Source organism: Plecotus auritus (genome assembly GCF_963455305.1).
Source record: "Plecotus auritus genome assembly, chromosome: 10".
Lineage (NCBI taxonomy): Eukaryota > Metazoa > Chordata > Mammalia > Chiroptera > Vespertilionidae > Plecotus > Plecotus auritus.
This window is the reverse complement of record NC_137785.1, coordinates 3,145,569-3,163,489: the sequence shown is the minus strand read 5'-3', so window position 1 is coordinate 3,163,489 and position 17,921 is coordinate 3,145,569. Positions and strand designations below refer to the sequence as shown.

Sequence of the window (17,921 nt, the reverse complement as noted above, 5' to 3'; positions counted from 1 at the left end):
GTGTGGCCAGGGCAGGAGCAGTGCCTGGGCATTTGATCACGGGAGGCGGGTGTGGCTTTACATTTTATTTTTTAAACGTGGATAGCATTGCCATTCGTTTTATTTATTTATTTATTTTTAATTATTTTTATTGATTGTAGAGAGGAAGGGAGAGGGACACAGAGAGAGAGAAACATCCACGATGAGAGAGAATCACGGATCGGCTGCCTCCTGCACGCCCCACACTGGGGATCGAGCCCGCCACCCAGGCCTGTGCATCTTGACCGGAATCGAACCCGGGACCCTTCAGTCCGCAGGCCGACGCTGTATCCGCTGAGCCACACCGGCCAGGGCTGCCATCCGTTTTAAAAACGCTGTTTGTTTATTCTTCTGTATGTCTGAAGAAGATAACGGCTTCCGAAAAGGAACACGGTTCGTGTCGATGACGTGTGGAGTGGATTGCAGGCCTGGCTGGGTGAAGGCGAGGGGTGAGCCCCTGTCAATGACTGGGTTCTAGAAATCACCTCTCTTGGGCTTCTGTCCGCACCCACCTATTTCCTGGGTATCGCTCATCGTGGAGAGTCTGCTTTGCTGGGTACACACGATCCTCAGGGAAATTCGGCCTTCGCACCCGATTCAGACACGTGGGGCCCTCATTCCCACGGGAAGAGGCCCGGGGGGTGCCCGGCCATCTTCTCGCGGTAAACTTTATCAAAGGCTTCCGTCTGGGCCACGGTGAGCTGATTTTTCCAGTCCCCCACGATTCCTGCCAAACACAAAACGTGAGTCCGGATCGGATTTACAAATACGGTCTCGGGACTCGAACTCTGTCCGTCTCCACTGCGAACCTTCCTTCCACCGTGAATGCAACACGCACCCAGCGGAACCAGGCAGTTCAGTGCTCCCCGTCTGGACTCGGGTGCCTTCGGCTCCCACACCAGACTGCTAGCTGCCTAACAGGGTAGCTGAGTGCACCGTTTGCCGTCTGTTTCGCAAGACCGTCCCCAGGACCTGCCTCCTGTGACCCTGTGAGGACTGAGTGACGACAAAGGCAACAACCGCGATCATGCCTAACACACGGTCATGTCTCCCAGGCCAGGCACTGTGCTCGGATGTTACACGTCAGCCTCGTTTAACATGCAAGACATTTCTTTTTTTCTTTTTTTTTTTTTTTAATATATTTTATTGATTTTTTACAGAGAGGAAGGGAGAGGGATAGAGAGCTAGAAACATCGATGAGAGGGAAACATCGATCAGCTGCCTCCTGCACACCCCCCACTGGGGATGTGCCCGCAACCAAGGTACGTGTCCTTGACCGGAATCGAACCTGGGACCTCTCAGTCTGCAGGCCGACGCTCTATCCACTGAGCCAAACCGGTTTCGGCATGCAAGACATTTCTTTAGGGCAGGGGGGGATCTTTCAGCCCATGCCCTCTGACCCTGGGTCATATAAGTTACATGGTGATCTTAATATTTTTTTTAAATATATTTTATTGATTTTTTTACAGAGAGGAAGGGAGAGGGAGAGAGAGCGAGAAACATCGATGAGAGAGAAACATCGATCAGCTGCCTCCTGCACACCTCCTACTGGGGATGTGCCTGCCACCAAAGGCACATGCCCTTGACCGGAATCGAACCCGGGACCCTTGAGTCCGCAGGCTGACACGCTATCCACTGAGCCACACCGGTGAGGGCGTGGCCTTCCTATCGACTGCTCCCCCAAAACCAGCCCTCAGCGCTCCCCCTGCGCCTGGCCTGGCATCCAGCTGGCTTCCCTCACCTGGACCACTCTTCCCGCGGGTAACCCAGCCCCCGGTCCAATGCCATCTCCTCACGGACGTCGCCCCGACCACCCTCCTTTAAACTCCACGTCGACAATGAAACCTCCCCACGTCCCTGCAGTCCACACGCTCCTTGCTCGTGTCTAGTGGACACGCGTGGTCTTTGTGACAGGGGTCTCAGCTGGAGGTTTGGTCTGGAGCTGCGCTGCCCACATTTCCTCTCAGTTTTGCCTCCACCAGGGTCCCATTTGATGGGGGTTCTTTTGGTGGAATAAATATCCCCATCGTCCGCCTACGTGAGCACAAGGTCACGCTACAGGGCTAGACAGCTCACCAGCAGCGAGAGTGGACATTCTCTTAAGAAAAAAAAAAAAATGGATATGCTCTACCTGAGGAGTAATATTTAGGAAAGAGGTGGGTCCAGATAGAACCTCAGGGGATAGGTGATTTCTAGAAGCCAGTGATTGCCTGGTGCTTGCCCTCTGCCTTCACCCAACAAGGACGATGCATGCTATTAATTTAGATGGAAGCTGGAGGAGCTATAAAACCAGGGGTGGGCAAACTTTTTGACTCGAGGGCCACAGTGGGTTCTTAACTGGACTGGAGGACCGGAACAAAAGCATGGATGGAGTGTTTGTGTGAACTAATATAAATTCAAAGTAAAGGAGCGGAGGGGAGAGCAAGAGAACCCTCCGCTCTTTCGGCTCCGCGCGGCCCATGGGCCGTAGTTTGCCCACGGCTGTATAAAACCATGGCCATCGCCCTGGCTGGTGCGGCTCAGTGGATGGGGCGTTGGCCTGCGGACTGAAGGGTCCCAGGTTCAATTCCGGTCCAGGGCACGTACCCGGGTTGAGGGCTTGATTCCCCAGTAGGGGTTGTGCAGGAGGCAACCAATCAATGATTCTGTCATCATTGATGTTTCTATCTCTCTCTCCCTCTCCCTTCCTCTCTGAAATCAATAAAGACATTTTTTAAAAATTAAAATAAATAAGTAAATAAAACCATGGCCATCTATGACAGCTGCTGGGGCCCAGAAAACTTACTTATGAAACTCTTGCTGTCCTCCTGACCTCTGGACATTTTTTTTTTAAATATATATTATTGACTTTTTACAGGGAGGAAGAGAGAGTTAGAAACACCGATGAGAGAGAAACATCGATCAGCTGCCTCCTGCACACCCCCTGTTAGAGATGTGCCCGCAACCAAGGTACATGCCCTTGACCGGAATCGAACCTGGGACCCTTGAGTCCGCAGGCCGAGGCTCTATCCACTGAGCCAAACCGGTCAGGGCCCTCTGGACATTTTTAAATGGTCACTGTCATGTACACCATTGCATTCTTACTGTCTTGGCCCCGATTAAACCTTAAAGTTACGGTTCCTAATGGTGCAACCAACGGGAACTGAATTAATTGATTAAAAGACACTTAAGTACTTCCAATGGAAAGTAGATAGGCCATGGTAAAATAATAATAATAATAATAATAATAATAATAGTAACTGGGAACCCGTCTCATGGTCAGATTGTGAACACTGAAGAGACGCATGTGGTGCGCTCTCGAACTATTTATAAATGTTACTCTGGACCAGGGGTCCTCAACCTTTTTAAACAGGGGGCCAGTTCCCTGTCCCTCAGACCGTTGGAGGGCCAGACTATAGTTTAAAAAAAAAAACTATGAACAAATTCCTATGCGCACTGTGGGCCCGGGACGCGTCGGCTGCTAAGCAGGACAGGCAGCGGCACCCGGCGGGCCGGATCCATGTCCTCGGCGGGCCGCAGTTTGAGGACGCCTGCTAGACGCAACATGCAGAAGAGTAAAACAGACAGCAAGACCTGGATCATGATAGCTTGCAGGTTAGAAATGATCCAGGGTGTTGTTCTTTTCTTACTTAAGGCTCATAGACCTGACCACCTTCCATTCCCCTGCTTTTCCCCTTGGGGGAAAATCCGGCCTTGACTTCCGTCCAAGGTTATGGACTTGCCCCGTCTCCAGTGGCCCCACCGTCCAGTAAGACCAACGCTGACACTGAGACTTACCAAGAATAAACCTTCCTAGCACCGTTGGGCAACACCATCCAACCAAAAGGTTGGTCATCACTGCATTTTTTTACGTTGATTGATGACCAGAAGGGGAAGTGCTTACATTGATTGGTGACCAGAAGGGGAAGTGCTTGCATTGATTGGTGACCAGAAGGGGAAGTGCTAACATTGATTGGTGACCAGAAGGGGAAGTGCTAACATTGATTGATGACCAGAAGGGGAAGTGCTTACATTGATTGGTGACCAGAAGGGGAAGTGCTAACATTGATTGGTGACCAGAAGGGGAAGTGCTTACATTGATTGATGACCAGAAGGGGAAGTGCTAACATTGATTGGTGACCAGAAGGGGAAGTGCTTACATTGATTGATGACCAGAAGGGGAAGTGCAGATGAAATAAAAAAGGCCATATGTTAAACCTGACCAGCTCAGGGAAGGCCTACGTGGCAGGCCTGACAAACTCAGAGGATGAAAGTAACCACATAGAACGGTCTCTACATAAAAATTCCAAACTAGCCCTGACCGGTGTGGCTCAGTGGATAGAGCGTCGGCCTGCGGACTGAAGGGTCCCGGGTTCGATTCCGGTCAAGGGCATGTACCTTGGTTGCGGGCACATCCCCAGTGAGAGGTGTGCAGGAGGCGGCTGATCGATGTTTCTCTCTTCATGGGTGTTTCTAACTCTCTCTCCCTCTCCCTTCCTCTCCGTAAAAAATCAATAAAATATATTTTTTAAAATTCCTAACCAAAGGCGAGTCATGGTGGGTAGTCATCTCCTAGGCCTGTAGCACCTTCCTTGGCAAAGGTCCATCTTTAATTTAAGTGAGACTGTTTATCGTCTGTCTGCATCTAAGACAACATACCCTTGGAATGTCAGAGGAACCCCCCCTTTGCTTCCAAAGCCTTTACAGCACAAGATCACAGAAATCTTCATTCTTATTCCCGGACCACCATCTCGATGAGCTAAAAATGCTCCTTGTTAACTATCCTGTACCCACCAATGTAAAAAAAAAAACCAAAAATGTATTTGTCTCTTCATTCCACTTTTTATTCAATTCCAGGGATTCCCCCACTTTGCTTTCTTCTGCCTCCCTAAGCTATCATCAGCGGATTTTATGTAAACCCCTTTCATCTTCTGCGTTGGTTCTGATGTATAAAAGAAATTGTAAAATTGCCATTTTCTGGAGCATTTCCTCCATCTGTTGAGATTTTGCTTCCTGGCAATTGTCATCAGTGTGGCTCAAATAAACTCATAAAAATTGTCAGAGCGAGCGAGAGAGAGAGAGAGAGAGAGAGAGATGTAATTCATCAGCAATGCTTCATTTTCTTTTTTTTTTCTTTTTTTTTAAATATATTTTATTGATATTTCACAGAGAGGAAGGGAGAGGGATAGAGAGCTAGAAACATCGATGAGAGAGAAACATCGATCAGCTGCCTCCTGCACACCTCCCACTGGGGATGTGCCCGCAACCAAGGTACATGCCCTTGACCGGAATCGAACCCGGGACCTTTCAGTCCGCAGGCCGACACTCTATCCATTGAGCCAAACCGGTTTCGGCAGCAATGCTTCATTTTCTAAGATTTCTTTTTTCCCCCCTAAGATTTCTTTACAACCTTAGAAATACTCCAAATTATTCCTTAAACTCTCAAAGTCAGGCGCAGCTTACGTGATTTTAATCGATTCAGATATTTTCATCATCCCGGGTCTTAGTGCATCAGTAGAAGCTGGGGAGTTCACTGTCCATCACATCCATGTTGTAAAGATTAGAGACCCTCTCTTACCTTTTCTCATAAAATGTGCTTTGCTGTGATCCATAATGGTATCGGGGACGAGAGAGAAATTGCTCATTTTATTGTCCTTCATGGCCTGGAAGGTCACGTTCTTGAGGACCGAGTCCAGTTCTCCTGGGCTTAGCTCGGTGCCCAAGAATTGGCTGACCTTCTCTACACTGGCTCTTAGGTCTGGAATGAGAACCACAACAGAGGAGACATGAAACTGAAGTACAACAGGGAGAAAGGAAACAGGGAGAGAGTCGGGAGAGAGTGAAGGCGGGAGAAAAACGAAGGAAATCAGGAAGAGCGTGCACTCGTCACGTTCATGTAGGAAATGTGCGGTCTGCGTGAGTGGGTGAGTGGGCTTATAAGCAAACGAGAAGCCCGATGCACAAAGATTGGTGCCAGAATGGGCCTTCTTTTCCCTGGCTGCCGGCACTGCCTTCGCTCTGGCCAGAGCTGCCTTTCTGCTCCGGCCTGGAGCCGCCTACCCACCTTCCCACGCTACCCAGAGGCCCAGAGCAGCCAGGGGCGGTGCGGAACGCCTGCATCCTAGCCGTGGCGATGACGCAAGGGTCCCGCCCCACCCCCGGCCGCTCAGCACCTGAGTATGCAAAATAACCCGCCATCTTTGTTGGGTGGATTTGCATACTCCCTCCTGATTGGCTGGTGGGCGTCGCAAAGGTACGGTCAATTAGCATGTTACTCTCTTATTAGGGAGATGCTCGTTAGAGACAATTGACTGCGAGACTCGTGTAAGCCACTTTCTTTTGATGCCAACTGATGCTTCCCATGAATATCGACATAATCCATTTCTACAGGAATCCTGCCAATCCATCTGGGAACACGTCCTGACTTCCTGTACTGGTCCCGACCCAATCACGCCTCACCTTACATGGGTCCCCACCTGACACTGCCCCTTGGTTCCCAGATTTTTACCGTAGAATCGTTGATGACCCCCCCCCCCAGCAAGTACATACGTTGTGAAGCTCTTCCTTGGCGCATGCATTAAGTGTGTCAAAAGATATAAATTAAAAAAATTAAGAACATGTGCCAACTACGGAGGTCAATGACAAAAAAGGCAATGACCCTACTTGGTCACATTTCTGGGATCAGCTCTGATTGAAAGTGTAGAATGGAAACATTAAAGAATGAAGGGATTGCCCAGCCAGCGTGGCTCAGTGGTTGAGTGTCGACCTACGAACCAGGAGGTCACAGTTCGATTCCCACTCAGGGCACATAACCAGGTTGCAGGCTCCATCCCCGGTACGGGCGTGTACAGGTGGCAGCCAATCAATGATTCTCTATCATCCTTGATGTTTCTATCTACCTGTCTCTCTCCCTTCCTCTCTGAAATCAATTTAAAAAAATATATATTTTTTTAAAAAAAGAATGGAGGGATTGCTGGGTCATATGGTAACTCTGTTCTTTTTTTTTTTTTTTTTTTTTGATTTCTTTTTTACAGAGAGGAAGGGGGAGGGAGAGAGAGTTAGAAACATTGATGAGAGAGAAACATTAATCAGTTGCCTCCTGCACACCCCTTACTGGGGATGTGCCCGCAACCAAGGTACATGCCCTTGACTGGAATCGAACCTGGGACCCTTGAGTCCGCAGGCTGACGCTCTATCCACTGAGCCAAACCGGTTAGGGCGGTAACTCTGTTCTTAATCATAGCAATGTCCACTTGAAACCTATGTAATCTTATTAATCAGTGTCACCCCCAGTAAATTTAGTTTTAAAAATAAATACGTAAAATCAAAGTATGGAGGGAAGGTAGACAGCTATGAATGGAGTGGGAGAGAGTGACATTTTTGGTAGAAGCCTTACCTGATGCAGCTCCTCATATGATATTAATAGAAAATTCTCTTTTCCTCTCAGCTGCAGCCAGCCACCAACGTGGTCAAACCATGAGCCGAACGGCACTGCAAGGGAAGCGAGGAGAGAAGGTGACTCGTTGATACTTCCGAGCTCCGTTGCCTGGGCAACTCTGCTCGTGTTAGCCACGCCTTCGGGAGTTGATAAGCAGGTAGGAAACTCTGCACTTTCCCCCCAGGCCATAACTATTTGATGGGCAGGTGGCTCAAGTGCTGGAAGTTCTTTTTCTCTCACTTGCACAAGAAATAGAATTCCGCACTCATTGCCTAAACGGGCAGCCAGTGGGGCGCTCTCTAGGGTAACCATATTTAAGATGAGCGCCAGCTCTACCTGTGAGAAAAAGAGATTTTGAACTTTACAGAGAATTTAGTCGGGAAATGAAAGAGCTGAACTCAAATTCCACCTAGTTTGGTGGAATCTTTGGTGTTGTGTGTGTGTGGGGGTGTGTGTGTTTTTCCTGCTGCGGTTAAAATGATGTCATTATGTGTAGGCAGGACACGTTTTTGCCTCTCCTTCACCGACCCATACCTTTGGGACAGCACATCTTACAGGAATTTTGTCTCTGCCACACGTTCTCTGTTCAGATGAATGTAGCTGGGGGATCACATGTCAAGTGCGCCTCTCCCTTTGATATTGTTGATTTGTACCAAATAAGCTAGTTGACAAATAAGGACCATTTCAATAGTTTTATATGCTTTTATTCCGCCCCCCTCTCTCTCTGTGTGTATGTGTTTCCACTGAAGAAGGAGAAGTTACACATGAAAGTGTAAATGCTACGTGCCATAAGCCAATTCCAGCAAGTCGTAATTGCAAGAGTTTCATCAAAAGGTTGATGGAACTTGGGGACTCAACAAGGGCTGAGTCACATATGTAATCACCTGTTGGAATGGCTGAAAGGCATTTTCCCCAAACCTGAATAGGATGAGTGTTTGCTGCCAGACAGCTCAAGGCATCTTAATCTACATGTTATTGCCTCCTACTGGCCAAACACCTGGACAGCCTGTAGTGTCTGTTCAGAAGCAATCTGACAATGTGTTTGTACCCTACCCTTTGAAGTGTATTATCTCCACCTTGCCTTAGGACAAATTGTGCTAATAAAAAGCAAGGGTCCTGAGACAAGGAGAACTTTGCTCCTTTAGCTAGAGCTCCTCTGACCCCCCAATGCCTTTCAAAATTATCTTTCGTCTTTGGACTCTTACTTAATCTACTCACAGCCTTTCTCCAGATTGCTGAACCCTTCTTAATGCTGGGACAAGAACCCTGGCAGCTACCATGTCAGAATTTTCACAGTTCCCCTAGATTTGTACCCTTTCCCATCCCATCAGAAACACAAGCATGCCTCCTACACAGTCTCATCACCAGACTGTCATTCAAATGCTTTGAATGACAGCTGTGATTAGCCAAATAATGGTCCCCACGAAAAGTGTGTAAGTCCTAATTCCAAAATCACATTGGAGATGTGATTTAGGATCTATAGATGGAAAGGTTATCCAGATGGAAAGAATGCAATCACAGGAGTCCTTAGAGCCCTGGCCGGTTTGGCTCAGTGGCTAGAGCATCGGCCTGCAGACCAAATGGTCTCGGGTTTGATTCCAGTCAAGGGCACGTACCTTGGTTAGAGGCTCCTCCCTGGCCTTGGCCCTGGTCAAGGCTCACGCAGGAGGCAACCAATCAATGTGTTTCTCTCACATCGATATTTCTCTCTGTCTTTCCCTCTCTCTAAAGTCAATGGAAAAAGATCCTCGGGTGAGGATTAACAAAAAATAAAAATTTCAGCCCTAGCTGGCTTGGCTCGGTGGATAGAGTGTTGGCCCGCGGACTGAAGGGTCCCAGGTTCAATTCTGGCCAAGGGCACATACCGGTGTTGCGCCTGGGTTGCGGGCTCAGTCCCCCCCAGTAGGGGGCGTGCGGGAGGCAGCCAATCAATGATTCTCTCTCATTGATATTTCTATCTCTCTATCCCTCTCCCTTCCTCTCTGAAATCAATTAAAAAAATAAAATAAGACTTTAAAAAAATAAAATAAAAATTTCAACTAAAAATATTTTTTTTAAAAGAGTCTTTATAAGAAAGATTCAGAGTGTCAGAATCAGAGACGGACGTGATGACAGTACAGTTGGAAGGATGTGGCCATGTGCCAAGGAATGTGGGCGTCCTCTAGAAGCTGAAAAGGCAGGAAGTGAATTCTCCCCTAGAGCTTCAAGAATGGAATGTACTGAGGCCCTTGAATTACTTTTAGCTCATAGGCATATTTTGGATCCCTGAACTCCAGAGCATGAGACAATTTTTGGTTGTTGTTTAAAGCCAATGAATTGGTGATAATTTCTCACAGCAGTGATAGGAAACGAATACACTTCCTGTGCGAGCCACGTCCCGCGCGGTTTAGGGTTCGGGATCTGGAGAAGGGCTGAGCGCAAATGACAAGACAAGAAATAATAATTTGGAAATCGGGGGGCCAGGCGGAGAATCCAACACGAGAGGAAGGACTTCACTGGTGCCCAGGCCTTGCCGACCTTTTATTCAATTTTGGATGCACATCTAGCCCTTAGTCAGGCAGGCAATACCGGTAACAGAAAGACTATTAGTAAAGATTTACTCTGAGACTATTTGGTCAGGAAATTGCTTGACCTACCATTGTCTCAACTAAACAATCAGTGCATGGCTCTGGCCCTTGCCAGGGCTCAAGGTTCACCAGCGTTCCACACTCCTTGTTTACACTTCTCTGATAGTGAAGACAATGGGTAGTTTCCAACAACTTCCCAAGATGATAGGTGAGAAACGATATCTCAGTAGAGTTTAAATTCACACATCTCTTATTTTGAGTAAAGTGAATTACTTTTTTATATGTTTACTAGAGGCCCAGTGCACAAATTCATGCACGGGTAGGGTCTGGCCCGCCCACCCCAATGGGGGCCCATCATGGTGGGCTGGCGGGGTGGGGAGAGGCCGTGGGCAGTTGGTCAGCTGGCCCAGCCCCCAATCGGGGTGTTGGGGGCTGATTGGGGGTGGGGCCAGTCGGGGGGAGGGGCTGCGGGTGGGTGGCTGGTTGGCCTCACCCCTGATCAAGGTGTTGGGGGTTGATCAGGGGCCAGGCCACCCGGGGGGTTGGGGGTGCTGATTGAGGCCCGGATCAGGCAGGTTGGCTGCCACAATGCGTGTCATAGCCACCAGTTGTCCCGGTTGTTCTGGTCATTCCACCATTCCAGTCACTGGGCTTTTATGTATATAGATACTACTTTTAAAAAATGCTGTGGGAGCAAAGCATGTTGACAAAGGTTCTACGTAAATGGGACTTACTCAGATTCCACAATATCGAGGTTGGATCGCAGTGTCGTTGTATAAACCATGAGAAACTAAGACCTGGATGTGAGGGGGCAGGAACTCCACCCTTCCACCTAGAATCCTTATTTTGAGTCACACTCACCATTTCCTTGAAGGAACCATTCAAAATATTCTTCCAGTGAGTCTGGATTTTTGGTGACCTTGATCGCTTTCCAGAAATGATAACCGGAAACAACAATATCTCTAGGATTTCTCATGATGTAGACACACTCAAATGAAAAAAAAAAAAATGAAAAAAAGGAGATAAGAAAAATAGGTATACTCATTCTCCCTGCCCCGAGATTTTTGCAAGTCAAGAAAAACTCAGTTCTCATTAAAGTGCTGAGCTTCAATCTAATCTTTCATTCACTCATTTAACAAAATATTGAGAACCCGCCATGTGACAGACACTTGATAGGCTTTACAGAAGGAACAATGAGAAACGTGTGGATCATTTAGGTTCTCAAGGACATTATGACGCAATGAATGCAGAAGTTTTCTAAAGGTTTCGCGGGGGAGATCATGTTATTCCATTTGGGCACCACTGACGAAGAAGCCCTGCGTGTGAATTAAGCATCCTGAGTTTTGTTGGGTCTTTGACCGTGACAACCCTGCTGTGTTCTTCCAGGAAGTTCATGCTCTGGGCTTCCGATGATCTTCCTAGAAATTCCTACCATGCCAGCATTTCCCAGATACGGATCAGACAGATGGTAATGGTCTTTACAAACTTCAAAATCGTGGCATGAATAGACCCGTCGTGCTGCTTTAAGTGGTGCAAACTCAAGAGATAAAACACACCTGCAAATTTCTCCAATGTTTCCTCAAAGGGGGAAGGACAGGTACAGGGGAAGAAGGAAGTAGGGCGGTCTCAGCTTCTAAGCTCTACTCAGGGTTGGCCTTTCATGTGTACACAGGAGAGTCGTGTAGACTTGGAGTAGACATCCCTATAACAGGTCATTGGGATTTTGTTGTTTGTTTGTTTGTTTGTTTGTTTGTTTAATATGTTTTTATTGATTTCAGAGAGGAAGGAAGAGGGAGAGAGAGAGAGAGAAACACCCATGATGAGAGAGAATCATGGATTGGCTGTCTCCTGCCAGTCCTGCCCTGGGGACCGAGCCCACAACCCGGCCATGTGCCCTTGACCGGGGTCGAACCTGGGGCCTTTCAGTTCGCAGGCCGACGCTCTAGCCACTGAGCCAAACCGGCTAGGGCAGGTCATTGTTTGTTTTTTTTTTGTGGGGTTCTTTTGGTCATTGTTCACAAGTCATTAAGGAAAGTTATATGTGAGAGATCATGATGGAAATCTATGCATGAAAGGCTCAGGTCTAGTAGGATTTGTGTCCCCCGTGAGGAGAAGGGAGAGATACAGCGGAGTTGAGTGCGTGCATAAGAGAGGGTCTTTGCAATGAACCACTCAGCACTGAAAGGCAACGTTTCTGTTGAGAAATCAATTGATAGTCTTATGGGAGCTCCCTTGTACACGACTCATTGCTTTCCTCTGGCTGCTTTTAAGATTCTCTCTTTGTCTTTAGCCTGTGGCATTTTTTTTTTAAATATATATTTTTATTGATTTTTTACAGAGAGGAAGGAAGAAGGATAGTCAGAAACATCGATGAGAGAGAAACATCGATCAGCTGCCTCCTGCACACCCCCCACTGGGGGTGTGCCCGCAACCAAGTTACATGTTCTTGACCGGGATCGAACCCGGGACCCTTCAGTCCGCAGGCCGACGCTCTATCCATTGAGCCAAACCGGTTTTGGCTTTAGCCTGTGGCATTTTAATGTCGATGTGTTTTTGGTGTGGGCCTCTGGTAGGTTCATTCTGTTTGGAGCTGTTTGCACTTCCTGGACTTGTATGTCTATGTCCTTCACCAGGTGGGAAAGTTCTCAGTTATCATACCTTCCACTATCTTCATAATAAATCCAGTAATACGACATCCCCTAAGATGGTTTGAAGGAGTGTCATACAATGTGGATAATATTTCTGGTGTCATATGTTTTCAACTGTAATCTCAGATGAGGCAGAAATGCACATTTATAGCCCAGGATCACTCAGTGTTAAAGTCTTCCTTTCGAGCTCCTAAAATTACACATTGGAGGGCTGTCGATCTGCTGAATGGAAATGACTTGCCCATCATGGATTGTATCATGATTGGAAAAGCCCCCATTGAGTTTCAAATGTGAGGGCCAAACTCACATGCCCTCTGAAACTTAGGTGCGGGTTGACGATTGAGATGCCTACCCCATGGCCATGGCCATGTTGAGGACCTCGGTGTAGACCAGTGGGTCGGCACACTCATTTGTCCACAGAGCCAAATATCAACAGGACGACGATGGAAATGTCTTTGGAGAGCCAAATTTTTTAAACTTAAACTTCTTCTAACGCCACTCCTTCCAAATAGACTCGCCCAGGCCGTGGTATTTTGTGGGAGAGCCACCCTCAAGGGGCCAAAGAGCCGCATGTGGCTCGCAAGCCGCGGTTTGCCGACCACTGGTGTAGACGATGCAGCCAGGATTTTTTTTTTTTTAAACTAAAAGCTGAGTGTCCTCTGGAGCCATACCAGGGAGACTGTCTGGGACAGGACACTGTGCCATGGAGCAAGCCTCTAACATATCTTCCTTTACTGAATCACATGTTAGCCGTGTCCTGAGAACACGGGCATCCTGGACACCCCAAGAAGTGATCCCAACCGACATGGCATTGCGAGCTCACCTTGGCCTTGGACGTGAAGAGTGACTTGGGGAAGAGTTGAATGGGGAGGTGGGAGGTGTAGACGCGTGGGTCTTTCTGCTTCCGGATAAGTTCCAGCCCTGCAGGGCTCTCGATCCAAGGTGAACGTTTCCAGCTGACCACAGACTGCACCCAGCTGGGATCTCCCCTGGTGTGGATCAGATGGACGATCTCCAATATCCAGTTGGTTCCTGTATAGCAACGAACGCAGTGCCACCTATTTCAATCTGACTTTTGACTCCATCGCTACATTTTATGTATGTATGTATGTCTTTAATATGCACCTATCGCTTTGCCATTTCAAAACCTTTCTTGGAATTACATTGTCTTTGGACAATTTCCTAATGCCTTACCAGGACTTCAAGATTCCTCATTGATTCCAGCTGGCCTGGCTCGGTGGTTGAGACAGATACATTGAAAAACGGAAATAGCCAACACAGGGAATAGAGTCAGTAATATTGTAAATCACTACGGGTGGGGCCAGGTGGGGACTGGGGATATGGGGGTGGGGGGATCACTTTGTAAGGTACATAAACATCCGATCACTATGCTGTGCACCTGAAACTAATATACGGTATGTCCACTATCATCAAGAAATGAATTACTGCCCTATCCAGTTTGGCTCAGTGGATAGCGCGTCGGCCTGTGGACTAAAGGGTCCCGGGTTCGATTCCGGCCAAGGGCACATGCCCAGGTTGCGGGCTCAAGCCCCAGGAGGGGGCGTGCAAGGGGCAGCTGATCAGTGATTCTCTCTCATCATTGATGTTTATATCTGTCTCTCCCTCTCCCTTCCTCTCTGAAATCAATAAAAAATATTTTTTTTTAAAAGAGCCAGCCGGTGTTGCTCACTGGTTGAGCATTGGCCTATGAATCAAGGAGGCCACAGTTCGATTCCCAGTCAGGACGTATGCCTGGGTTGCAGGCTCGATCCCCAGTGTGGGGCGTGCAGAAGGCAGCCGATTTATGATTCTCATCATTGATGTTTCTATCTCTCTCTTCCTCTCCCTTCCTCTCTGAAATCAATAAAAATATTTATTTTTTATTTTTTTACTTTTTTTTTAATATATTTTATTGATTTTTTACAGAGAGGAAGGGAGAGGGATAGAAAGCTAGAAACATCGATGAGAGAGAAACATCGATCAGCTGCCTCCTGCACACCTCCCACTGGGGATGTGCCCGCAACCAAGGTACATGCCCTTGACCGGAATCAAACCCGGGACCCTTCAGTCCACAGGCCAACGCTCTATCCACTGAGCCAAACCGGTTTCGGCAAAAATATTTATTTTTTAAAATCAATGGAAAAAATATTCTCCAGTGAGGATTAATAAAATAATAATAATAATAATAATATTCCACATTGATTTTTCCATTTAAACACATCCAGCCTCATCTCCTGATACTATACTATTCCTATCCTCCACAACATGGTTGGTTGTGTGTTTTTTTTCAGGGTCCTGACTATCCCTCCATATATTTCAAATCTAGACCATTCGTGTAACCCACCCTGCTCTGTTCCCTCTCCAACGCTGACCGAGACTCTTATCTTTGACCAAACGTTAGCCAGACTCTTCTGAGTCCTCTACGTGACTAGATCTCGACGGTCTGTGACCGTCCGTGCTGAGCCAAGGTTAGTAAGAATTTCTATAAATCAATCACGAGAAACCCTTTCACCCTGGATAGCTTATCAAGGTCCCCGTCCTCCGTCCTTGATGTCCAACGCCTTGGCTTGCCTTAGCCTGGATCTTGTTAGGCCATGTTTGCAAGAAATTGCTAACCCTTGATGTCTAATGAAATCCTCTTAGCGATTTTGCATCCACTGACCTCCTCATTCTGCTCATGACCTACAAATCCCCGGCTATCAGTTACCTTCAGAGTTGATTTTAGTGCCTCTCTCTCTCTCTCTCTCTCTCTCTCTCTCTCTCTCTCTCTCTCTCTCTCTCTCTCTCATTGCACTAATCTGGAATAAAGTCTTTATGCCCATTTTATCAAATGTCAGAATATATGTATTTGCGCCTCACAATAGTACATTTGCTGTGGACATCTCAGGAGAGATGGTTCCTTGTGCCCAGATTCTCAGGTATCCTGTCTCCTATATTTATTGTTTTTGTTTCGTTAATCCTCGCCCAAAGATAGTTTTCCACTGATTTTTAGAGACAGTGGAAAGGGAGGGAGGGATGGAGAGACAGAGAGAGAGAGAGAGAGACATTGATGTGAGAGAGACACATCGATTGGTTACTCCCCACATGCACCCTGCCTGAGGCCGGGGATCATACTTGCAACCCAAGTACGTGCCCTTGACTGGGAATCAAACCCAAGACGCTTCAGTGCACGGACCAACGTTCTAACCGTTTAACCGCGCCGGCCAGGGCACCTGTCCCCTTTCAACGCCCAGCGCCATCCACTGAGTCATCTGCCTGAGACGCTTCACCCATAAGGCTCTCTAGAGCTCTACGATGCCCTGGTAGTCACATGCCTTTCTATCATAACTGCCTGCATGAACCCCCTCTTTCTGGAGTGTAACCACCCCAGTCACCACAGCACAGTCAAAGGTGAGGCCTAGAGAAGGCACACCTTTGGGGACCCCACTCCCCACCTCCTCAGTGTCTCATCCCACTTTCTTACCTGACTTCGGGTAAGAGACTACGATGACATCTTCATCCCTTGCCACAAATTCATCCCGCAGAGATCTGAGGTCCCTGCTGGTGGTTGTGGGGAAAGGAACCCCTTCAATCCACACGTAATCTCTAGCCATTCCCAACGCCAGCCTTCCAAGCTAGGTCCGGCTGTACTGGCCACAGCAATAGAAGACAGACACTCTGCTTCCTGCTTCTGACTCAGATCTTATCTATACTAACGAAAGGGTAATATGCTAATTAGACCGGACATCGTCCAGACGTCCTTCTGGACAAAGCCACAGTGGCAGGGGCCCAAGGCAGAGGCGGTTAGGGGGCAATCAGGCTGGCAGGGGGGAGCAGTTAGGGGGCGATCAGGCCGGCAGGGGAGGGCAGTTAGGGGCGATCATGTCAGCAGCCCGGAGCAGTTAGGGGGCGATCAGGCTGGCAGGGGGGATCAGTTAGGGGGCGATAAGACTGGCAGGGGGGAGTAGTTAGGGGGTGATCAGGCCGGCAGGGGAGGGAAGTTAGGGGTAATTAGGCTAGCAGGGGAGGGCAATTAGGGGCAATCAGGCTGGCAGGCAGAGGCGGTTAGGGGCGATCAGACAGGAAGGCAGGCAAGTCATTAGGAGCCAGTGGTCCTGGATTGCTAGAGGGTGCAGGCTGAGCTAAGGGCCCCCCCCCCCATGCACAAATTTCGTGCACCGGGCCTCTAGTATAATATGAAGGGCAGAGCCATCCAGGCTTCCTGGGTGACAACTGGGAGGGTCATAGTTATCTTCAATAGTCATGAGCTAACTCGGAATACTGTGTTGAGGACTCATGGATTCATTTCATAAGAGGGGGGGTGGGGCCCAAAGGCTAACAAGCAAAGAGGGGATAAAACACACATGGAGCCCTGGCCTGTGTGGCTCAGTGGATAGAGCGTCGGCCTGCGGACTGACGGGTCCTTGGTTCGATCCCAGTCAGGGGCACATGCCTGGGTTGTGGGCTCCATCCCCAGTGGGGTGGGGGGGGGGGGGAGGGGGCGTGCAGGAGGCAGCCGATCCATGATTCTCTCTCATCATTGATGTTTCTCTCTCTCTCTCTCCCTCTCCCTTCCTCTATGAAATCAATAATATATATATATATATATATTTTTTTTTTTTTTTAAAGACACATGGACGTCTCTTTTCCATTTGCGGGCAATTTCAGGGAAATTAAAGGTGAGGCTCTTTCTCCTGCCGCAATTATCTTCCCTCCATGGACACCTCCCCCCAGGGCCCACGGCTGACCATTGAGTAAGCTGTGAACACGTTCCGTCCAGTGGTGTGCCTCGAGCCCATGAAAACCGTGACTCATCTGAAGTAGATTAGACGTGTGTAATATTTGGTCTGGGAAAATACATTTACCCACTGTACACCGTGAGCGTCTGCAGACGCACACGACAGACCTTCCCCACGGGCCACGCGTGTCTATTTAAAGAAATATATATATATATATTTTCCCTACGTGGCAGCCCGAACCAGCTTTTTTTAAAAAAAATATATTTTATTGATTTTTTACAGAGAGGAAGGGAGAGGGATGAGAGTCAGAAACATCGATGAGAGAGAAACATCGATCAGCCGCCTCCTGCACACCCCCCACTGGGGATGTGCCCGCAACCAAGGTACATGCCCTTGACCGGAATCGAACCTGGGACCCTTCAGTCCGCAGGCCGACGCTCTATCCACTGAGCCACACCGGTCAGGGCCCCGAACCAACTTTAAAATCATTTTTTTCGCGGAGAGTTTTCAGCTGAGAATATTCAAGAACACCCGAATTGCGAGTAACACGTTT

The 17,921-nt window shown here is 48.2% G+C and overlaps 2 protein-coding genes across 4 annotated transcripts in view; one reads left to right on the top strand and one right to left on the bottom strand.

The window, feature by feature from the left end:
- LOC308234869 (sulfotransferase 2A1-like) overlaps window positions 1–17,921 on the top strand; it is a gene marked incomplete at its 5' end in the record, with an annotated part of 64,902 nt that overhangs the window by 30,466 nt on the left and 16,515 nt on the right. For all 3 annotated transcript variants that reach the window (XM_080643289.1, XM_080643288.1, XM_080643290.1), the window contains one exon: window positions 7,445–7,592. Coding sequence is in view for 1 of the 3 variants with exons in the window: in XM_080643288.1 (XP_080499414.1) it covers window positions 7,445–7,592 (148 nt within the window). The remainder of the gene's footprint in view (window positions 1–7,444; window positions 7,593–17,921) is intronic.
- LOC308234868 (sulfotransferase 2A1-like) lies at window positions 382–16,243 on the bottom strand (the record flags this gene model as incomplete). Its single annotated transcript, XM_080643286.1, has 6 exons — window positions 382–745; window positions 5,576–5,756; window positions 7,394–7,488; window positions 10,864–10,990; window positions 13,474–13,682; window positions 16,114–16,243. 6 exons carry the CDS (start codon window positions 16,241–16,243, stop codon window positions 633–635), a joined length of 855 nt encoding a protein of 284 aa, XP_080499412.1. The 3' UTR covers window positions 382–632.